The 25,240-nt window shown below is 41.9% G+C and overlaps 1 protein-coding gene across 1 annotated transcript in view; it reads left to right on the top strand.

Moving 5' to 3' along the window:
• Positions 1-1,532: 1,532 nt before the first annotated feature.
• jam3b (junctional adhesion molecule 3b) overlaps positions 1,533-25,240 on the top strand; it is a 36,255-nt gene continuing 12,547 nt past the window's right edge. The window contains exon 1 of the mRNA XM_080748419.1: positions 1,533-1,612. Within this exon, the coding sequence (XP_080604545.1) occupies positions 1,564-1,612 (49 nt within the window). The 5' untranslated portion in view covers positions 1,533-1,563. The remainder of the gene's footprint in view (positions 1,613-25,240) is intronic.

Below are 25,240 nucleotides of genomic sequence, written 5' to 3'. Positions count from 1 at the left end.
TATTGATCCATGTGTACACTATATTACCTACACTGTAAGAATCCTGAGTACAGTATTAATCTACTCAGGACAATGGTTACATTTGTACATTCTCTGAGTTACTTGTGGATAAATGAACACTGAGAACTTTCCTGTGTGCATACTGGTTCTTTCTGTGCTACACAGCTGAAATGTTAACCTTTTATTAACATTTTATTTCATGTTTTATTATGCAAGAAATCCCTTTATCCTGGTTTACTTGAGGTGAAAGTTTTTGATTGATGTTAATAGCATGGCATGGGTATTCAGTCCACTATCCTCTATAAAGTTGGTCATATCAGCTTCTGTCAGGACAGAGCAGAGGAAATACAGCCTCGTAGTGCATAGGCAATAAAAGAGAGATGAGAGAGAGGTGGAGTGGGAGGGAGTTAAATCTAAATGGAAAAATGTTAATGAACCACTTTCAACCTGGCATCCCTATTTTGGGCATGTCATATACTGTAGGCCAGGGGTCTTCAACGTTTTCAGGCCAAGGACCCCTTAGTTGAGAGAGAGATGAAGCAGGGACCCCCACAACCTGTTCATAGATTCCATATAGTTGCATTGTTTGACAGCACAATCATCATCGATCTACAAGCTCACTGCGAGGCGTTGTGAGCTTGTAGATCGGCTATTTTTGGCTAAAGTTCTCCGAATAAGGACACTAGGGTTCAAGTGGTTAATATAAAAAAGGAGGAAAAAAGTTTTTATCACACAGAGATTTGGAGGACCCCCTGGGGGTCCCGGACCCCCTGTTGAAGACCCCTGCTGTAGGCAATGTGTTGTGGGCTTGTAGATCGACGTGATGGCGTGACACCACCATACGACAAAGTATACAATAGGGGCAGGGCTCATGTGATTGATTGAATTGCCTTATTATTGAGGACTTGGCATAAGGTGAGAAAGGCTGCTACTTGCTTCGAGTGTGATTTATGGCTGGGAAACCATAAAAGCCTTTTCCTGTTTCCCGGTCTATTTTTGATGACACAAAACTACATATTTCCACTCAGCAAAGATTTTTCTATATCAAATAATGCCAAACATAAAGAGTGAGTAAGTCAAGAAAATAGGGATATAGGGTAGCCTAATAATTGTTGTGATTAATTGGGCTAATTAAATTAGAATTTGCATCTCTGAATTCGCACATATAGGCTACTAAACCTGAACACTGGTGGGTTCTGGTCTGGATTTCAATCTGAGCCAGCAGCTAATGCTCTAACTATAATGCCACAGTTGTAAAGCCTCCTACATCTTGTCAAGTATAAATTATTGTCTGTGTGAATGATGCTTCCAGTAGCTATGGAAACCCAATATAATAGAACCCCCTCCCCTTTCCCAGCGTGCCTCTCTCTCTCTCTCTCTCTCTCTCTCTCTCTCTCTCTCTCTCTCTCTCTCTCTCTCTCTCTCTCTCTCTCGCTCTCTCTCTCGCTCTCTCTCTCTCGCTCTCTCTGTCCAGCCCTCTCTCCTCTCCTCCATCCACTCCAAAGCGTTTTAGATTACTTTGCGCATGTACAGCCAAACAGAGAACATTGCATCGACTCTAAGATGGCGATAACACGTCTAGCTTGCCTTCTGATTCTGCTCTCAACTCACTGTAAGTAAAACTGCCTGTGGATCGTACTTTATTCCCCCTTATTCCCTTCTTCAACTGTGTCCTTTACATCTTGAGCTTTAGCCAGTGAAATAGATTCGGTTTACAGAAGTGATCTTCTTCTTTGACCCAACTAAAACTCCAGCCAGACAGTCATCAGCATACCCACTGACCACTGTCATCTGGAATGGAAGTAAAAAAAAAAAAAGTGTCATTTATAATTTTAACGTTTATTTCAGAATACAACGGTTCCCATTAAATGCCGTTATTCTGGTTTTGCCGATTGACAAAGGCGCGCATAGAGCCCTAATCCGACCGCGAGCTCTATTGTTTCGCAAATCCATCGCATGCCGGACAGCGGATCGCTCCTGTAACGTAGCCTGGCTACGGTTAACTATTCATACAATGATAATGTTGTATAGAATCACATCTCTTAGTATAGCCTATTAACTTGGAGCTCTTGAGTTATAGTTTCAGGGCACATTTCGAGTGTGGATAAGTTCCTCGATCTGTCTCCACTTTAAAAAGTTTTACTCGCTGAACTTCGAGGAGTGAGTTTATGGTTAGGCCTACATTAATTCTTAGTTAATGTTAACATCGTGTTATAAGTACCTTTCTTTCTTGGTAATGTGAGTGAGTCGCGCTGAAACTGGTGATGCGAGTTAACGGTTTTTCCTATGAGAGAATAAAGAGCGTACGCTCTGCGGGAGGAGCCAATGTGAAGTTGTGAACAGACGGGCTACGTGCGTGCGTCCCCCCATTATAACTTGTTTAAACCATTTTAAATGGTAGGGCCTACAGACCGTATTTTATACTGTGTAGGCCTATATTGGTTCTGTAAATTGTGTTTATTTTAAGCGAGGTGATTGCTTCCATGTTTGGACTCTCGGGAACAAATTAGAATGTCAACTGTTGCATCATCTTGCATTTAGGACGGTGCATTTTTGTATTAGGCTATCCTTTTGTTTGTTTTGAATGAGGCCAGAACACGAACCTTTTTGTAATTTCATTTTTTAAAACAGACTTAGCCTACTTTGTATTTTATTGAAAGTAGCGACAAATCCTACACATCAATATGCAATGTGAGGTCAGGTGGCCACACCACACCATAACGATGTGGTCAGTCAGTGTCACTCACTTATTCTTGAATAGTGAATCGCATGACAGTGCCTACAGCTTCAGTGATCTTCTAAGTGTGCAGATTGTCTTAGATTCTTTGTGATTTAGTTGCGGATAGCAATGGCACGCCACTTTTATAAAATCTGTTGCTGGTGTGTTAGGACTGTCTTCAGACTGTGATGCTTTTCAGAGTCAGTGATGATCTGTTGCATAAGTCAATCAGTGAGGGGTCATTCTGACATGCAGGGGGAAAACAATACATTTTCAGAGGGGATTTACTCTTCTAAGGTTTAAGATATTTTGTCTTGTCTGGACAGGGTTTAGCCATGCCGTCAGCTGGCTTGCAGTCAGCACCTCCACTGTCTTTAGAAGCAGGCCAAATCTGGTCATACCACAGCTGAACTAACACAATCTGACCTGGGCAATGATGGCCACAAGCCATACTTTAAATGTAGAATTGCTGCTGATGGCATTGATTAAGAATGGGTACTCATAGAATTAGCTATGATGTGTTTTATATGGTTGTATTAATCTGGGAGTCATCGCACTGTGTGATTAGAAAAAAATCATCAATGTGTTCATTTTTATTTTTCTCTAGTGGTCAGGTAAAATGCGGCTTCTGTGTGTGTTTGAGAGATGCTATTGTTATATTCATGGATAGAGCCAGCTCCTGCTGACCAGTCCTGTAAACATGCTTCATTTCGATGTCAAAGCAGCAAAATAGTGGTATGGCTTTTATGTTTAAGTGTGTGTGATTTGTGTGTTTACAACAGACCTTTCAGTCAGATCTAAGCAGAACATTTTCCATTGTTGCCTTTACCTGAACTGTTTTACTTTAATATGCCAAAGAAAGCAGCATGCACTGGTTCATCTGCCAGGAAGCTGCTGCCAAGAGCAGTGCCAAGATATGTAGGAGCTTGGATGCTGCTCAAAGTGGATTAGTCCTGAGCTAATATAAACTTTAAGATCATCACTTGGATTCTTTTACGAAGCACTTGTGCTCATCCGACCATATGCTCCATGATTTGTTGCCTTTATAATGTATGTCTTTGGATCAATTTAAATAAATAACATAATTAAAGAAATGTGTAAACACCTTTCTTTATAACCCATATGCAGTATTAGCCTACTGCCTAATACTGTGTATTACTTTAAGCAAAATTGCACTTTAGTAAAAAAGTTTATATTGTGTAGTTACCTTGCCATGATGTAAATATTGGCGAGATATCACCAATGATTGTTCTGTTAATTGGAAATGTTTATGCCAAAATAGTCTCTTCATTGACCTTGCACGTTGAAACAGGCGTCAAAGTAATTATTTTAGCACACAAACGAACAAATACAAATCAGGTTCTGACATGTAGGCCTATAACATTACAAAACTGACTTCTATTTGAATTATGAAGATTGACCAACTGACTCGTTTGTGACTCAACATAGATTTTCACTTAATTGCAGCTGAGAATAAACCAATTTGAGCCCTTTGGGACAAGATAGAGTATCTTTATGTGAACAGATAAGATCGTGGATAAAGCTGTCGTCTGGTGTTGTGTTGACTCCCCCTTTCTCACTCCTGATAACAGGAAAGCTTTGGACACATTTGTTTAACCACATGAACACCAGCGTCCCTATTCTGGGCATGCACAACAGCCATGAAACATTTGGTGAAAACAGGTGAACATTGGGCAAAAATAGCAGACCTACAAAAAAGACCTGTGAGCTTGTAGATCGGCAATTTCCGCTGTTTGATGTGTACATGGGGGGTTTAGTTCATTCAGAGCCAAGTGGTCATGCCAGGGACGTGCTGGGCCCCTGATTCAGCCCGGGAAAAAGAGTTGGAGAGGCCCTCATTGCGCGCTATAGAGAGATCTCTCTCAATAGCGCTGCTGCTACTCAAAGATTTGCCATTTCAGATCATGACAAGTGACAAGCCAGTGGGCCAATTACATGAATAAGGCCTATATTTCGTTGTTGTCGGGTGGAAACCTTGTATGTCCAAAACCGTTTGTTTTGTAATTATCATTTAAAAAATGATTTAAACTAGTGAAAACAGCCAATCTACAAGCACACAACGCCTCGCGGTGCGAGGCGTTGTGTGCTTGTAGATCTGCTGTTTTCACTACTTTTGTGCAAACAGTTTAATTTTTACTTTTGTGCAAACAGTTTAATTTTTTCCCAATGGCCCGGCCTGGACCGGCCGAGAATGAACCGGCCGTTCGGGAGTTGTCCCGCTTTTCCCAATGGCCAGCACGTCCCTGGGTCATGCTTTGGCATGTGTGGTATAGCTGGTTGGCATGGTGGGAGTGGGAGTTGGTTGGTGCTCCCCCAGGATAAGTGCTGATAGTTCCTCCCACAGGAGGTGCATGTTGTCAGATGTTTCCCTACCCACCCAAAGCTTGTGAGCAAATGTTTGGAGCACTCTCTGAATGGCATGCTGGGCCCCTGTGGGCAAGTCACATACAGTCTGACATTTTACTGGAGAGACAGTAAATGGCAGTGCAACACAGGGAGAATGAATGCGCAGAAAGCCGTCACTTCCTTCCAAAGTACTTGTTTTATCACTGTTCTGGATGTATCTTCTCTAGAAAGCCTGAGTGAGGCACATACCAACAAAAACATGGCACATTTAACCACTCGAGCCCCTACAGTATATACTTACTGTAGTTGACCGGGCTGTCTATACTTTGTCCCCACCTTCTTCCCCTCCAAATCTCTTCACCGAAAATGGCAGATCTACAAGCTGACAATGTGTTGGGTTGGGTGGTGAGCTTGTAGATCTACAGTTATCACCAAATGTTTGGCTATAAAGAAATGCCCATAGTGGTCTGTGCTCAAAGGAGTACCAGAAGAAAAGCGTTTGGCCTGAGTTGGTACTTTAAGTCATGGATGCCGATCGATGGTAATATGTTCATAACAAATTTTGGTCTTCAAATCTGATCAGAAGATAATTAGAACACCCCTTGGATCACCCACATGGATATCAGTAGGAAAACAGTTTTTCTTTGGGATACAGGCAAAGCGTTGAATCACATGATCCTTGCTGTGGAATGGACCCAAACAGCTGAGTAGGAGTGGGTGGAGGTGTTTGTTTGAGGCAGTCAGGGACGCGAACAGAAATATCTGTGGCGTCCCTCCCAAACCTGTGTGTGTTTGTGTGTGAGTGTGAGTGTGAGTGTGTGTGCTTGCGTTTGCGTGTACGTGTGTGTGTGAGCAGCAAATGCAGCATTCCGAATAGAAAACATATGGGGGAAAATCTTCATATCATGTGTGCAGGGAATAACAATCATACCCACCTGTTTTTCTGCGAGATAAAAGGGAACCATGTTGATGAGCGGGACTCCGGGGCCCAAGAACAGAGGAAAAAAATAATATGAGGACTTTGTAAGGAAAGCACAACTGAAGGTGTGTGGAAAAACACGTTGTATTTGAAGATGGGCCTCTCCAGAGACAGAAATCTACACAAATTCAAGTCCTCACAGGGAAGAATCCAGCCCTGTATCCCACTTTTAACATTTTCTCTGTCTCACTAAGCTGTAGCAGATGCTGAGGTTAAAAGCTAAACACCATCACGCTTGCATTCCAGAAATGGCAGTTACTGTATGCACAGCGTGCCTCCATTGAACGATATTCACATGGCGGCCATTTTGCTCTTACATCATAGTCGAGGGGTAGGAAGTAGGAACCCCATCCCTGAATATGATGTAAGAGCAAAATGGACACCATGTGATTATGTCAATAACACTAACATGATTAAAAAAAGAAACACTGGGAGCCATTTCTTATATAGAGCATAATTGGCCAAAACCTCCTCATGGCATTACAAACACCATTGCTTACCTCATAGGAACATCTAAATATACAGTGTAGGCTAAAGGCCAAAGGATACTTTCCACATCTGCACATCCCACAGCCACTTGATGTAAATTTGTCACCGACTCATATACACGCGGACTACCACGTGTCACCCAGACTTTGTGACACACATACTTTATGCACAACAAGTATGCTGACTGCACATGCGCAGGACAAGAAAAATACATACACACTCTTGAGAGAGAAGATTTGTCGCTGTATTATATGAGCATGTAATAAAAAAGGACTTGAAATTATGTTTGTTGGCAGGTTTGATGAACAAAATACAAACCTGAATTAAAAAGACTTTAGGCCTCTTCTCACAATGGCAAGTCCTTCAGTTGTCTGGAAGGTCATTAGGTTGTGCCTTGTAGTGCAGCTCATGTTGCTAATGAATATGTGTTCGTCTGCAGGCACCAAATTGTAGTATGCAAAAACATATAAATCCACTGTATGCGGACCCTCACAAATTATAATCAGGCCTATTATAGAATTTCTCATAAAAAGCAATCTTAGAAAAGATATCAGAGAAATTACAAATAATTATCTTGCATGGTTTAATAAATCTTTCCTGATAGCTGGCAGAAATGGTTTGTTTGTTTTGCCAGGATGTTATTATGCGATGTTTAGACAACTCGAGATGAACAGGATAATCTTTTGAGATGCCCAGCTCCAATCCGTCTGAGTTAGGGCAACGTTAGCTAGGCTTCCTGTTTAAAGATCTTTATCTGTGGTCCCTAAAGGCAGGAAGCACTAGAGCGGTGTTTCCCTGCTCTTGTGCTCACTGGACTCTGATGGAACATATCAATAAGTCAGACTGCCATCGATCAAACATCGGGGCGTTGTCAGCTTAGTGAAATAATCAGGGGCTTCATTAATGACATGATGCTGCCGATGAGCCACGCGTGGTTGAGCTACTGTCTCTATGAAAGAAGTGGGCTTGAGGCGGTGCTCTGCGCCTGGGAGTCATAACCAGATAATCGCTCCAGATTCATCCTCTGTTTACCGGCATGTAACAAAAGGCAATTACCAAACTAAAAATAGCCAAAAGGCAGTACCATATGACAACCTCAGGTGTTTTGATCACAGTTCGTTCCACAGCGTTGCGCCCATAGTCAGGCACGCATACGTAAATATATGATTCTGGATGGAATATTCATATGCAGATTAACTATATGTATTTAAATTATTTTGATGTTTTGATGTTGCAGAATTCAAGCTGTTTAGAAGAAGGGCACACAGCTCAAGGGTGTTGTGTGCCAGCTCGTGGGGTACGTGTTCTTATTCAAGTAAGAAGAAAGAAAGAAATATTCAAATCAATAAGAAATCTCAAAAATAGTTCAGGGAGACTAAAATAAACACAGTATGGTGTTACAGTTCATCCTCGCTGTTGTTTTGTTTAAAGCCTCAGTGGAGCATTTTTGGATGAGTTGTAGCCAGGGGAGATACTGGGGAGTTTGCCAGGAGTTACAGTAATCTAACCGAGAAGAAATAATAGCATAGATGACATTCTCTAGGTCACCATGGGATAAAAAAAATGAAAAGAATAAGGAAGAAAAAAGGCCCTCGTTTTGAGATAGCCTATTTCATAGCTGGAGAAAGCATGACTGAACAATCCTTTTGACCGGTTCATCAGAACCATGATCTGGATTTAAAAGAAGAAGAAAAAAATAATCACCTTTTTTTTCCTCTTCTCTAAATCTCATTCTGTGGATTATATTTAAAGACCCCATGAAATGGAATTCTGGGTGAAGTTGGTGACGTACAGTATGCCCCCAGTGGGAACGCAGAACGGGTGGGAGCGTGACAGGCTACAATCTATGGTAAAGTTGAAGTAACACTGACAGTAACTTTCTATTATGCATTACTTCAGAAACAAGCTTCAGTACAGCACCTCAAGCGTCCTCACCAATGAGATGTCAATCACAATGTTATGCTGATGAGTAGGAGCTCTCGGCACAACAGCAGGAAAAAGGGAGTGGGGAGATGACTTTTATCTGATATGAAAGTGAGAGTCTAAAGGGAAGACATTTGTTTAGCATTCTTTGGGCCTGTGTCATCTCCTGCTGCATAATGTTCCCATTACCCTCTGTCTCCTAAATTCGGAGGTCGTAAGTACTGATGGAGCTGTTCCACACCCATGTCCTCGGACAGACATCTATCTTCCAGTAATACATCGGATGAATTTTGTGATGTTCTAGTGGAGAGACAGTGATTGACAGCTCCGCTTAAGAAGAGTACTCAAAGTCATATTTATCTTGTTGCACGGACATTCAATAAGATCAACTCTTAGGCACGTACTAAATGCTTTATCTGCAAGACTGCGACACAAGTCTTTGACGGTGATAATCATCAAACAGAAGCAAATATAGCTTCGGACAGAAGTGACCATATTGAGGAATTTATTAAGGATAGCTAGATGACAGGCAGATGATGTCATACTGACATCCCTAAGCACCAAGTGTGAAATGGGTTTAATACCGTTCAGCACAGCAGAGTTCTTAGACACAATAATTAGGGACCTGGTCATCTGGTGGCCTGGAACTTTATGTGCTCAATACTCATGTATTTTAACCTTTTATTAAATTGAGCAATTAGGGGCCTACTCATTGCAGGCTGATGAATCTCCAGCCTGGTCACCTGGCGTTTTGAAACATCTCATATTGAGCTTCTAAATGTATAGCGTATCATCAAAAGTTGGGAGATTAAATCCGTGTATAAAAAGACAGTATAGTCATCAGATAATACTTTGTGAAAAGGACTCAATAGTGTTATACTTGACAGCACAGACTCTCCAGAGGGGGATTTCAGACTCAGAGTGCTTGTGGTAGGACATGACAGAAATCTTGGTGGCCATCCAAAGGGAGTTATACATACCAATGAGTAACAGAGCGTGTGTGTGTGTGTGTGTGTGTGTGTGTGCGCGCGCGCGCGCACGTTTGTGCGTTCGGGGGTGAGAGAGTACATGTGCACCCTGTATGTGTGAGAGTTACAGGGGTGATGTTTTGAATTTCACAGTGAGTTTCCAGTTAAATATTTCTTAGCAAGCCGTTTCAAAGTACTCACGATGCACGACTGACTCTTCATCGGTTCAGTGACACATGCATCACTAATGGTTCACAATGAGGCTAAAAAGCTCAGTATCCATGAAATCCTCAATCCTCCTTAAAATCATCTCAAGCTTAGAAAATATAGCCCGCTGTCACCCAGTTCATTTAGATTGCCTTTCAGATGTCTTTTCAGGTTAACCCGTTAAGAACTGAGGCCGATTCTAAAAATGTCTTCTAAATCCTACCAGTTCTCTGAAAAACGTACGGTTTGTTGCTATATCAGTGTTGCTCAAACGTTTTCGTGTCAAGGACCCCCAAAATGATATGTATTCGGCCACTGACCCCACCTGAAAATATGTTTTTCCAGGGACCCCCAGAAGCGTAGATTTTAGTAAAAGAAAATTGCTTAAAAATGGTTTAAAAGAAATGGGTTAACCACATTCAACCCTCGCTTTACTATTCTGGGGGTGAACATTTGGCAAGAATAGCACACCTATGGCTCTAATGCTACCTGTAATTCCATCATGATTTTAATAATGTAAAATATGAATATTTTCAACATGTGCAGAGATTTGGATTGGAATAACAGTATAGACTTGTGGGGGTCGAAGGTCAACAACAACAGGGTTGATAATAATCAATGTTGGCATCCTAAACAAATGAAGTCATCACAAACATCTTGCAGCAGGTTGATAGAAGCTCACACATATGTTTCTTCATGTAAATGGAACATAAAGAGACCTCCAATCAATAGCTTCTCTGTTGTGGAAACCCCACCAGTTGCATCATTGCAGTCAGTGATGCTTTCAGCTGACTGGCCAGATAGTGTTGACAGACTGTAACCACACCATCTGTCCATATGGTGTTAGATGCTATCCCTTCTGGGCTACTTAGTGGTAAAGATGTTAGGAATTAACTGGAATAGATAGCGCTGTTACAGTATTTCGCTTTACAACTTGACATGTTTTATGAGGGGAAGTTTTGATGTTTGGTATTATTGTATTAAAACAAAGACTAGCTTTAACCACTTAAACCGGTGTCTCCCATGGGGTCTATACCTCAAACTGAGCTCTCTCTACCCTTGGTTTTCTGTCATTCTACACTCTTATACTATCATAGACAATTAAGCATCTAAATGCAAAAGAAATAACTGGGAATAGTACTATGAGATGGCCATGAAAACATTCACCAGACTGTCTTTGGTCTATACCCACATAAAAACGTCAGCAGCTGGGTGAAAAAGAAAAAGATCCTAAAATGTTGTCAGATGGAAGGTGAATAAATATTTAAAGAACGTTGAAATAGCTGATATCTAGGGACATTAATGGAATTTCCTGATCCTGTCAGAAAAGATCATTGTGTGTGGGTACTGGTCTGAGAGTCTGTCTTGTCTTTGTGTGTTTCTCTGTACTGAGTAGGGCTATAGAACATGGTAGAAGCCCAGAGACCGCATGTACACAGTCCAGTTGTCACATGTGTGTGAGCACATACTTTGGGTAAGTACGTGCTTCAGATATTTGCCAGGATGCCAGACATAGGTGGCAAGTTTGTAACATGGTGGCCCATGCCTTAGCGCTGTTAAAGGGAGCATTGCCTCGACATGTTTTCCTAGTTGTGTCTCATGATAAACAATATAATAATATAGTAATATTACTGAAACTTTTCATCTTTGTAAATGATCACTTTGAAGGCATGGGCCAATGCCTCAAAGTGGTTCTAATTCTGGCTGCATGGTGCTTCCCTTAAGTGAATACTTCACATTACAAGGTAATAATAATAATAAAAAACAATTACATTGTAATAATAAAAAACAATTAAATTGTAATAATAAAAACAATTATAAATGTGTTTAAAATAATTTATTCAAAGAAGAAGTATCTTTGAAGAGCATTATGTTAACTTTCCAGATAAAAGGTGAAAAGCTAAAAAGATGTAGAAAGAAGTGAAAAAGAGACTAATGTTCCACATCCTATGTGAGCCGAGGGATTTCCTGACTTGCAGTTAAGTTGATCATTAAGCTTCTCTTCACATTCCAGCTATGTAATACAGCAGAAACACCACAAAATGACAATGTTTTATCTTATGCCATTTCCTTTCACAAGGCAGCTCCACTTCCAAAACCAGCGTAACATATATACAATGGTCTTTATCAGAGCTTACAAGATAACCTTAGAAGGAAGACCCACCAAGAACATGGAGATTTGTCTGCCTGCCAGAATAATGAGGGACTATTACTGTAAGGGGACAAACCTATCCCCGACAGTAATGTATCCCTTTGTAACTCTCTGACGCACTAGATAAGGTTCAATTAGGTACACAGTGTGTTCCATAAAGAAAGAAGAAAGCGGATAACCGTAGCTGTCGAGTTTTGTAAGGTATCCCTGATCAGTGCCAGAGACCTTACATTATACCAAGCCACATCACATCATTCTTGTCTAGAACTAAAGAAGCTGTACATGGAACACAGATGTGCAGATCCTGAAATATTCAACGCATACAAAAGCAAAGAGCTCACTAATAATTTATTGAGAAAATAAAAAGACAAACAGTAGAACGCACAAGAACAAAGCCTTTAGTCGGCAGGGGTAAAGTTTACGGCGCTCACATGGGAGCCCCAAGGAGATGTGTGCGCCTGTTGTGTAGAAAACGAGAGAAAAACACACTGAGGCCTCCCCCTCCCCACACACACGCACACACACACACCCAACTCTACTCCACCCCTAAGTTGAACCCAGAGTTTCGTCAGGAGCCCACCATTTCCAGCTCAATCCGGTGTGAGCGAGAACAATTATCTTATGGCTTTGTGCGCTTTGCACCACACATTCAGATGAAGTCTATACATGTATCTAGGCTGATGACTGGCTCAAAATGACCTCCGTCCAACTGATGCTTGGTGTAATGAACATCCCCCCCTCCAGCGTGGCCACTCATGCGGAACTGACCAACCATGCAGTTTATCTCTGATCACCAACCATCAAGATCATCCCCGCACATGGCCGAGGGCGGCGTCCTGCGGCCAGGCTTCTTGTTGGTGTGGTACTCAGGGCACTTCTCTTCAAGGAGAAGGCTAGGATAGTCAGGGCTTTGGGGGCCTATAGTGGTCACGTGTAAGGTCTCTGATACGATTGTGTGCATGCTGTACAGTATTTGCTATCATTTATGTCTGCCTGCTCCGTTGTACTGTTGTCCCATCAGTGAGGAGTAGAATGCATTTAAGCTGATCAGGCCTGGCAGATGGCCAATCTGTGTTAGTCATCGTTTATCAGGGGTGGGCCAGCTATGTGCTGCTCCAGAGATTCCATAGATATTCCACGCTAGGAGCAACAGGCAACTATAGCGGCTCTTCTCTCTCTAAGTGATGGAATATTCGACTCACTGCTACGAATGTTCAGCTGCAATCAGTGCCTATTAACAGGTTATTTTTTCCTACACATGACTGAGTCCTTCCAGGGTTACATATTGCATATAATGTGGCATAGACTGTATCTTGTCAGATGAAACTGAACTTGCCACAAATGATGAGGTAAACGGAAATCCACGGGTTTGTATTTCCTCTGGATCAAGGTCTAGAGGCAGGCTGCTTTCTGCTGGCACGTAAACACCAGACAAAGGCATAATCTGCTTACAAAACAGCTCAGTGGTTCTTAGCTTTGCAGAAAGACAAAGATTATGTTGGAAAACAACCTTTTTCAAAGCATTTTCATGCAGTATATTGTGTATGTATTTGACCTTGATTTCTATTGCCACCCCGAGGTAAATCATAAAGAGGCCATAATATTGAAACGAGGATCACTTATGATGTGGGTTTTCCTTACTCAGCCATACCACAAGTGCCACAGAAAACTTTGTGTTTGGATACAAGCGAAGACAGCAGGTGACTAAGGTCGCCAGCTGGACCCTATTCTTAACACGACAGAACTTTGGAGCTAAGTCTAAATTTGTCAAACGTGCTTTGCTAAAATAACAGATTTTCAACAGAAAAGGTAAATAAACAATCTTTGACTAAGAATGCTTTGCTGTCTGCATAGATCTTTTAGTTAACGACTTGAGCCGAAAACAGCCAATCTACAAGCTCACAACACTTCACGATGCAATGCGTTGTGATCTTTTAGATCTGCTATTTTTGCTATTCAAAGAGAAAACGTGTCTTGCATAATTGTCCGTAATGACATGCCCAAAATAAGCACGCCGGCTTGACAACGGTTAAATCAGTTCTTATCATTGAGCGACATTGTTGTACAACAAAGTAAAGGGTTCCAAGCGTCAACAGGCTGCTCCGTAGCTCTGTACCAGACACCTTTATTGTTTCCTGTGTGACTGTAAGCGCATGATGGCATAGCTCACGTTATGTAGCCTGTAAATAGAACTGCAGCGGCATTGAGCGCGTCGTTATAGCTTGCCTGTCTATTGCATGCGTCTGGCATTTCCCACGGAAACCCACAGAGGGATTCTTCCCCTGAGCAGGTGATGGAAGCTGGAGAAGGGAGGTCAGTGGCAGGCATGGGGCTCAGATGCTTCCCCCATCCCTCCACCAGCTGCCGTACAGCAACATTCCCTGTGCAACAACTCTGGCGGCCTATGCAAACTATTTGAGGCTAGAGTATGCCTTTGTGCACATTTGTTGTCTGTGAAGACTGTGAACTGAGGCATCCGTAACAGGAAAACTCTCACTTTGATGTCTCCATTTTTCATTTGTATGTATTTGTCGTTCCTTACGTCATACATTTTCTAAAAGGTTTCCAGAGGTTTCACAATTAGCAGAAATTGCAGATCTACAAGCATGTTGCATCGGGGTGTGAGCGTGTAGATAGGCTATTTTCGATCTAGCAACATCACACGATGCACACCAAAGTATAAAATATGGCTGAAGTGGTTAGCCGGAAATTGCTCACTTTGGTGTCAACCTCTTTCTTTCTTTTTGGGAAAGTAGGCACGTTTTGGACAAATAACAAATAATCATAATGATTTACAGTCATCTCTGAATCTCTCAGAATGGAATGTGATGTCTCAGAAGTTTAGTATGTGGATTTTCATGAGCGAGCAGCAACTCCACCCTTTTAGTGAGAAGCTATTTTGTCAATGTGGAGTAAACAACTATTAAAATGCACAGTAGTATTATCTATCTGTATGGAAATATGATTTAAATCAATACTCATATACGTACAATTGATTTCTTTACAACTCAAATATATGCAAAATATTTACAGCAAAGGTTTTCTGTCACCAAAGTAAATTTTACTCTGGACCCTGGAGTGCCCAACTAACAAATACAGGGGAACAAGGTATGGCTAATTTGGCCTTGGGGGAAAATTACGTTCTTGATCGAGTCTTGTGGTAAGAATGTGACCCATGCCTGTCAAAGCTTGTCTCACCTGTGACCACTTGTCCCCACACCAGTCACACACTGTTGGTGACCTCACATTCTACTCTGCTGTGCATGTATATACCACACTAGTGCTTACTAAGGAGCAATGAAATGGCCTGGATTGCTTCCCACAGCATTATACAAAATGCTGGGAGTTTGCAAGCCTGGAGGTCTGGTTTAACGGAAATCTTTTTCCGTTTCTAGCTGCTCAAGTGTAAATCTTGAGCAGCAGTAACTTGTTTGACCCTTGACTCCCTACTTAACGGTATTGATTGGGGGTTTGCTATGCACTAACCATCAGCACTCCTCTCTCTATATTGCTGTAGGTTTGACAGTAAAAGTAAGCATCAAGGTAATTCTGCTTTTGAGAGAAGCAGAACGCTTCTCTCAAAAGCCTTTCACGTTGGGAATCAAGGTGTATACAGTAACTAATAATCATTTTCTAGTGTCTTTTCAAGGAGTGATGGGGATTGGCAGCCTTCTTTTATATGCCGTTCTCTATAGCCATACATCAATGCTCCAGAACAACATTGAAAGCGCTGGTGGATTTGAATTGTTGCTCATTGCTTAAGAGCCTGAGGTCTGCACGCCTGCATGCAACAAAGAAAAGTAAATGGAATAGCATGTGGATGAGTTCTTAAGAAATAAACAGGTTCAGCTATTGCCAGCTCTGATAATGAAAACCACATACTGTCAGTTCTGGCCATGGTATTGTTTTGATGATAGACACGAGAAAGGGAAATCTTTCTTAAACCTGTATCAAAATCGGAATCAACTTTATTGTCCCATCCACAAACAGGTTTACAGGTGTAAAACAGCGGGTGAACATTGTTTCTTCTGTCTGTCATTAGGCATACACACCATGACAATTACATTAAGAAAGGCATACATCGCAAAAACTGGAGCACGACCATTGGGGTCACATAATAGATTTCAAACAGGAAGGGAATGTGTGCATTCAACTGGCCTGGCTGTCATGGATTACTGCGTTGCTGCCCCGTTACACAAGATGGCTTTTGTTCAGGAGTGCAAACAAAAGGGCCAATTAATGAGATGGACTAACGGGAACCAGCTACTGTTGGAAGAGTAGACTTTAGAAACACTGTGATTTGTGCTGTTCCCGCTGTTTCTGGGCCGATAGCATCTCGATGATGGGGCTGAATGCCGCCGGGAGGCCCCATTATGAAGAGTTTATGAGCTTCCTGCTGCCTTCTCACACATTGTACATCCCAAGTGTTACTATTGTGTTCAACACATGACCGTCTCTGGCTCCACTCTGGCTGTACGGGCTGCAGGCCTCACATCTGGTCATCAGGGTGTCACACACTCTGTTGGTTAGTGTGAATCGATTACGGTGACAATACAAATAGGGCTGACACTATTGATTATTTTCTGTCTGCATTCTACTTACGTGACTATTAACCCTGTTGTTTGTTGACTATGGTTCATTTTTGCTCTTTTTAAGTCGTCCAGAGCATCTGAATGCACAAAAATTGCTAAAAAAAAGTCTTGCAACACTGAGCTCACAACGCATCACGATGTGACAAGCTTATAGACTCCGCTATAAAAAATATTTTGATTTTAACATTTCGCCCAACGGTGGCAGTGGGTTGCAAACTTGCGACCAAGCTCAACAAGGCAAAGAGAAGTGGCCTAAGCGGTCACATAGTGTTTTTGTCCGTAAACGCAGCGCCACAAATAGACTCCCTTTCAGCGCAGCACTTTTGAAACCTTCTGCGTGGGCATCCTTGGACCATGCAGGAAGTGAGGCAGATTAAACCTTTTGGTGCTGCTAAGTCAACATGTCTCTTCTCTGCAGTGTTGCGTTATTGTTCAGCTGTCAGACGAGCCTTAGCCCATCGCTGGTCAGCGACACTCACCGGCCACACACTCAACAATGGCCGCTTATCTCTGCGGCCAGCGTGGCTCAGCACCCCACCCCCGACTCTGTCAGTGTGCTGGCCAAATACATTATTATTATTGGTAGGTAAAGGAAGTATACTGGCTGGTATACACAAAACAATCTTCTTTTTGTTAATGTGTTTATTTGACTCAATGAGAGTGTATAAAAGTGACCAAATTGACCTGTAGTATGCCTGATCGTTGTTCTCGTACCATGTTGTAATTTATAGGATTTATCCTTTTTAGACACTATCTTGGCTTGCCTGGTCTATTCTAGGAGAAGATTTTCAACATTGTCAAAAAGTTGAATCTTTCAAATATTTTCTAAATATAGCACATGGGCACACTGGGGGGTGATGGGTTATGAGCTTTAGAATGCAGGGACCCAGGGACAGCCTGTGGAATGTTGTTATCCGGGGGATTCACCAACATGGTATGATTACCAGTTCATTATTCACCTGAAGGGGCACATAGTCTAGTAGTAGACATTGGTAGTAGTAGTCATTGATGAAACACTGCACTAGTAATCAAGGATCTACTTATTCACAATCAGCAGGATGTCTCAGTAGCTGCCTATGTTGGGCTATTTCACAGAAGCCAGTGCCTTAGCTACGCATAAACCACAGAGATTTATTTTCATCACACTTGGAAAGGGCTAGGGTGAAAATTGCATTCCTAATTAGGATTAAGGAAGGGGTCAGTCTGCCTGGACTAGAATGTGAGGCATTTGCAGCGAGCACGGCTGATGCCATCTGTGCGGAGTGTGGTGAGCGGCTAATTCTGGCACTGAGCGCCGTGCGATTTAACACAGAATTTTCATGGTGGCAGACCCTTGTCAAGCATGGGCTCTGACTCTGTCTGAAGCCCCACGGAAACTGTTGCATTCAGCTGAAATAATCCCCCCCCTCATACACACCCACACACCCACACACCCACCCACCCACACACACACACACACACACACACACACAGACAAACTTCCCTTTACATCTTTAAGCCGACGCCATGAAACTTCCCAATTCATCTGACGGCCAGCATGTGTGCCATGTCAGGTTGCTGGTGTGTCAGAGACGCTGTGCCATGGAGAAGCCCTGCTCTTGGCTTCATACCTCAATGTGTTTTGACAAGGCCTTCTCAGCATCCTCGTGGGAGCCCTCGTGGGTTCTGACCTGCATGGCTGAGAGAGAATTGGCTAGCATTATAATTGTGCTCGGAAGTTTCGGTCAAGGCTTCCTCCTCTGTGTGGCAGCCAGGCAGATGCACTTCGGTCCTTACCTGAGAGGGCAACTAATTAGCTGGCCGTGGTGGTTCAACGTGGTGCTGACAGCCACTATAAATAGTGCTTGGACTTTCTGGATGCTAACCTGTTCTCACCCTAGTGAGGAATAACTCATAGATATGGACTCATGACTGTCCACTAATACTGTGTATATCATAACTAGCCTGCAGTGAAACCAGCTGGAAATGCGGTTGATACTAAGTTGATTGCTTGCATTGCGACACAAGTTTGTAGATCTGACATTATCACTGTTCGTTAAAAGTAGTTTTAATTTGTTTTATGGAATATTTTGAAAAATTGATAAAATAATTTTTAATTCATGAAACAATTTGATTTATTTGGGAAAATCTTGTGAAACATATACATTTGTTTTAATAGTAGGAAACAAAAAAAGGGATATTTATTCGTGTGACCCAAACATGGTTTCCGACTCCCTACCCATTGTTTTGGAAGCACTGTCCTAGACCCCTGGGAGATGGAGCATAAGAACTACCATCAGTTCCAAGTACTAACTGTACGTCCCAAGCTGGGCTACGCATGCACTGAGTTGTCGTCCCGGGTGTCTGGAGCGGTTCAAAGGCGGGTGCTCAAAGGCGAGTCTGCCCGGACAGGCGGACACTATAACCACTTAAACCCTATATGCTTCGTTGACCAGGGGCCCCCCAGAGGTCTATACTTTCCCCCACCTTTCCTCTCTCTACAGTACACCAAATCTCTTCGCTGAAAGTAGCCAATCAAGCTCAAAATGCATCATGTTTCAATGTGTTGTGAGCTTGTAGATTGGCTATTTTCGCCAAATGTTTGCCTATTATATGACCAGAAGTAGGGACGCTAGGGTTCAAATGGTTAACTCAAAACAACAAATTTCATTCTATGAAATACTGTAGGCGTATATGCTTCCCATAACAAAAGCACTGGTAGTAATGGAAATGCATGGATGAAAATGATTCAGCAGGTGCCACATTGCAAACAGGTTCAAAAGTATCCTGTTTTTCACAAAGTTTTCCTGTGTCATTTTAGGTTATGTTTAGGTCTCTTTTCCCACTCCATATGTGGAATGCCTTTATTCTTTAGACACAATAGCCATCAACCTTTGTTCTGATCAATTAAGCATTCATTCACTCCTCCTACAGCCTGAAACTGTGTCACAAAACAAAGGTCCTCGTTGGCCTCCGTGAGGGTTAAGCCCATGTGAACAGGGCAGTGTGTGGCAACAACAAACAGAGTACTATTTTTTCCAGGCACAAGTATCTGATCAACCCAATGCCAAGATGTTCACATGACTTTAATGAACCCAACAATATTTTGTTCAAAGGCTATTCACAGAACAACAGTACCCTTTAATAGTTTGATTGTCAGGGGCAATTTTGGCCAATCCAGAGTTCATTGTAATGTTAACAAATGCAGGAAATAGCAGTGGAGCAGAAGTACAATTACAGTCTAATTTTGGAAGATTGAGAGTACAACAAAAAACGGTTTCTAGTAACATTAAGGCAAGAAATAGGTCTGGAAAGTTATTCAGTTTTCATTTATAACATCTAGTGATATCATTTATTACATTTTGAATGGCCTTTTCTTTGGTCTAAGAGTGGGTTACAACCCAACAAGAGACTGAGAACTAAATAAATGCAAGAAAATGTCCCATTTATTGCTACACAGACACACAGTTATATTTATATTTACAAGAATAGCTAAGCTTAATGTCAGGGCGAACCATGGCCAATTGGCCATACTGCTCTGTGCTATATTTACAAGTGCGATGGATTATATACACTATAAGGTAAAGAGAGCAGCAGAAGGCTAATGCTAATAAAGGGTAGGCTACATATGGTTACACACTCAGAGCTAATCCTTTTACAGCAAACACATACAAACACAATGCAATCTAATCTCACAGATTTCGAACACACCAGCAATTACACACGGGAGACATCATCACAAAGAGAAGAACAAAAAAAAATGCAAATCTATGGAGTCTGTCATTGGATGTGCATCTGCCATATGTGTGGATTCTCTAACCAATCAATTAAGCAACCTTTTCATCGCCATTTGGTACTGCTTTAGCTCTTTGGAACTTCAGGGGTTAGGGTACTGTTCATCCTCTGGGGAGCTTGAACGTGCTCAGAAAATGGATTGAAAATCAATCCGAAATTAGATTTTGAGAGAGATCTCGTGTGCAAATGGCATTTTGCTTAATGGTGATGCTAGAGGAAGGGGCACTGGGTCACCAATATGAGTAGGGGCAGTATTCTTTTGAAATATCCCCCACCAACGGCTAGCGGAAGGTGGGGGAAGGTACATTTATTTTTTAATGTATTATCCAGATATTAGAACATCAGGTGTTACGAGTTTTGTCTGGATCTGAAGTCAAACACACTTTCACTGAATAAATTTGCATACCTACAAACATACAGTAGGTTTATTTATGGTTAATGCTGTATGCTTATCATACATTAATGCCATTAATGACAATCATATTAATTGCTACATTGTAGGAGGTAATAGTAAGAGACACTAATTAGATTTGATCAGAATATTTTTGATCTAAGCACGTTCTGTCACTTGTGCACATAGCAAACTATTCTGAGTAGAATCGCGTCAGCTACACGAGGCCCCAAATCTGAAGTGACAGTCCATTGCACTGGGGCAGGCTGAAGGCACAGTGTACAAGGTAGAAGAGCCACAGATCCATTCCCTACTGCTCGGGACCAGTCCTGTGTTAAGAGTCAGTTGTACTTCGCTCAAGGATAAAGTGAGAGCGGGCCAGATGCAGACACGAACACTGACACAAAGTGACAGGTTCCCAGGCATTTGGTGACACCATGGGCTTGGCTCCTCTACCCCCTCCAGTCTACCATTGGCTCAGTCCAGGCCCAGCTCTTTGACCCTGCCTACATCAGAGGGCTCAGCAGAGGTAACGCACACGGCTGCAAATGTCCTCTGAGCTTACGGCCTGCGGCAGCCTCGTATGGAAATGTGGAATAAATGAATGGACAACGAGTCCTCACGGGCAGCGTTGAACTTTGTTTGAGTGCACCTGAAAAAGATGAAATGCAAATGAGCTTTCTCCCGGATAGTGAGGCCGCAACTACTAGCCAGGCAGTATTAGATATAGTGTAGACAAGGGATGGAACAGCACAATAAATAAATGAATTAATAAATAACCTTGTATAGGCTACAGCTCTACGCTCAGGACATCAGTTTGAACGAACCAGATTACTTTTGGTATTAGTGGTTTGAGTTACTCCTCACACGCCATTGTTCATCTAAAGAAATATATATATATATAGCTTTTTTGTTGTTGTTTATGAAATCCCTTTGGTGCACATCAGGTGCTACTGTAAGTGTCTGACCACTTGGTATCCAAAAATGCGAAAGGAATGTGAAAAAAAAAAATATATATATATATATCGTTGTTGCTGTGGGGTGGAAACCTTCTATGTCCAAAACCGTTACTTTTTCAGGAAATTGGAACAAAATAACCTGTGTTCCATTGTAGCTGTTATTTATTTAGTCAAAAGCTCTTGTTAATGCTTTTCATTGGTTAAATATTTATAAAACTCACAGATACACATAACCACTTTCAAAGAAATTGCAGATCTACAAGCTCAAGCTTGTATATTGGCTTTTTTCCTCTACAGTATGTGTGACATACTGTAAATGTATGAAAGACATGAATGACATTTGCAAATATGGAGATACAAGGTTTCTACACGGCAGCGATCATACATATTTTGCTCACATTTGGACCTGACACTTCACAAGTCCTATCATGAGATGATAAACATCACTGTGCAACAATACCCATATCGGTAGCCAAAGCTGAATTACCCCTTAGCTGTGTGGTGTCCTCATAAACTGACAACAGTGTCATGCGAGGTGAAGTGAGATTTCACATTTGAATTTACTGTTACGCCATTGAAAATTATATTCTTTCTATATGCTACTCGGTCACATACTATACTCTCATATATTATTACCGCGCAGCGCTTGAAATAGCAAACTGTGACATGGACTCCTCTAGGGGGGACTGTGTGGGGGGAATCCTGGCATACTATAGGTAATTTATAGGCATACTTTTTTCAAATAATCGAATTTATAGCATGAGCTTCCGTTCCCAAACTTAAGTTTGTCATCAACTATGTTCTATAAAAAGGGGGGGAAATTGATAACTGGTTTGTTTGAGCTCACATTTAAAGTGGGAAAATTAACACAGTCTCTATTTCCTGGCATCACCTCTAAACATTTCACTCCTGTTATACAGACTTTTCATCTGCCCTCACATCTGCAGGATTTACTGTATGTTGGTTTAATACTGTATATTGTACAGTAACTGCCTATAGTACTGTACAATGTTTTACGTACACACTTCAAGGTTGCTGCTGTCATGCTGTCACAAGCTACTTGGGCTCTGTCTTTTCTCTCAGATCCGATGCGCTGACACTTGCTTAGCAGCTGGAGGTGTCTAAGGTATTTGTTTTCTTGAGGTTGCGTTATCTTTGCGTCAAGGGCTCTATATATAGCTGCACTACAAGGATGGCAGATTATATAGGTGGAACAGGCACAGTTCCAAAATGTATTTTCCCATGCAAGCTAATGGGAGGTGACGTTCCCCAGTGAAAGCGAAGAGACATTAATCTCATCTAAAAGAGGAAAAGAAAACTTGATATAGTTATATGTAACAGAGGTGATCCAAACCTCCCCACCCGGCTTCGAACCCGGGTCTCCCGCGTGAAAGTCCAATATCTTAACCATCACTCCAAAGGGATATCCCTATGGAACGAGAGCAGATACTAGACTTTTGAGGCTTCAGGCTGGGGCTGCGACTCTCTCCGCCACATATATATATCAGCAAAGCGATGTGTTGTGAGCTTGTGAGTCAGCTATTTTTCTGCTAACATGAATACAGATGCTAGGGTTCATGTGGTTAAATTAACACTTGTGATTGTACTGTGCACACACACTTGTTGGATGAGCACAGCTGTGACGGTACGACACGAGGTCACTCTTTCTTCCCTGAAAACACTCCCTCGCCACTCCCTTGTCTTTGTGTTGTGGGGGGCCGGTGGGACTTTGTTGTTGTTGGTGGTGGTGGTGGAGGTGGGGGTGGGTGTGGGGGGTCTTTGTGTTGTGGGGGGGAGGGTTGTCTTCCGTTACCAAGGAAAAGTGATGAGGTCAGTTTATCCACTTTCTCCCACCCAGGGGTGTCGCACCAAATTTTGGGCCCTGGATACAAGGATTCACTGCGTTATTTTGTGCTTTAACTATTGAAAAATAGCAGATATACAAGCTCAGCGAGCTTCTAGATCTGATATTTTTGAAAAATCTTGAAAATTCTTTGTTTGTGTGTTTCTATGTCAGTGGTGCTCAAACCTTTTCATGTGAAGGACCCCCAAAATGATATGTATTTGCCCATGGACCCCCATCTCAAAATATTTAGTTCCAGGGACCCACCAGAAGCAAAATTTGAGTTAAATGTTTGCTTAAAATATACACATATTCAGAGATTAGCACACATTTTCATGACTTTTCAAAAATAGCAGATCTACAAGCTCGCAGCGCGGCACTCGGTGCCGCGCTGTGAGCTTGTATATCTGCTATTTTTCAATAGCTAAAATATAAAGTAATGAAGGCCCCTCCACCTTGGGCCCTGGTAACTCAGTCCCACTTCCCCCCCATGTGACGCTCCCACCACCAGCGGTCAAACAGGTGGAATCCTCTGGCGCTCTGGTCAGCGGTGGGGGGAAGGGCATGCCGTTACCATGCAAATATCATGAGTATCGCTATGGGAACTGGAGCACCAGAGAATGCATTGTCTAGAGGATCTGCCTGTAATCGTCTCTCAGAAAAGAAGCTTATGGTAATATGGAATGCTCTTATGAATTAATTTGTCAGGCTTTGTATCCCATCTGACGTACAGTTCTATCAAATGGAAATTAGCTCCTCTTGAGGGTAAAACGTGCAAGACATCAGAGCATTTTTACTGAAAAATATGATGTTCGGCTTCCTGTCTATTTTTTTTATTTTTTTATTTATTTTTGCTTGCCTTCCACTTACAGTAGCCCACTGCACTGTGGAAATATCTATGGGGGCATTTCAAGTCATACTGATATAATTGTTTAAAAGTTTCTGGCTTGGGTTTTCACATAATTGGTGTAAATGCAAGAAAACGAATATGCTAACAGCATACTTTTAATATGTTCAGTTTGTGGAAATAAACATGCTGAATGTGTTACATGTTGTCTGTGATTTGTCACATTCTGCTCGGGGCTCCCACTGAACTTTGAGCATTGTGACCAAAACCAGACCTGCATGATAAAGTATGCAGTGCCAAAAACTGTAACCTAGTTTACTTGAGAAGATAAATATTTACACGGATAAATTCCGTCAGTAATTTCTTGACGCTATTAAGAAGATAGGCCTATATATAATAAAATACACGCAGCAGTAGAGTTGGCAGCCTCTTAACACAGCATGAGTTGCAAAGGGCAACTGGCAGATATTATGCTTCCCCTTCTAGTGGGCAGGGAAGTATCTAGGTTTCCTGAAATATTTATGTCGTCTAGTCATTTGAGGATACAAATGAAAATGGAGAGGATTTCTGGCCAGGAAATGCACTTAAAAAAAGAAAAAGAAAGGAAGAAGAAGTGAATTTGAATCGGCCTATTTCCTGTAGAATTAAGTTATCCAAGTTACCCAAAAGCCATATCGGCAGCCGGCAGGCACGGCTCTACAGTTATTAGCACATACAACCAATATACTATTGATTTCTGTAGTTATATTAGCACATTTGATTTAATTTTAATCACACTTAACTGAGAAGAGTTGAATGCTGGCTTTGGCAGGGCCTCTATGGCAGTTTGTCTCAACCTTTTCAGGCCGCGACCCCCAAAATAATCACATTTTAACTGGAGACCCCCCACCCTGACAAGCACTAAGAGTTGAGGCATTACATTTTGTATAAAGCGGTTCTTTGCGAGGCGTTGTGAGCATGTAGATCGTCTATTTTCACGATTTCTGTCTCTAATATTTAACAATTTGGCCAATATTTGTCATGTCATTTT

Source organism: Nannobrachium achirus, assembly GCF_963921795.1.
Source record: "Nannobrachium achirus genome assembly, chromosome: 19".
Taxonomy (NCBI): Eukaryota; Metazoa; Chordata; class Actinopteri; order Myctophiformes; family Myctophidae; genus Nannobrachium; species Nannobrachium achirus.
Note: the sequence above shows the minus strand (reverse complement) of the source record. Positions and strands in the feature narration are given on the sequence as shown.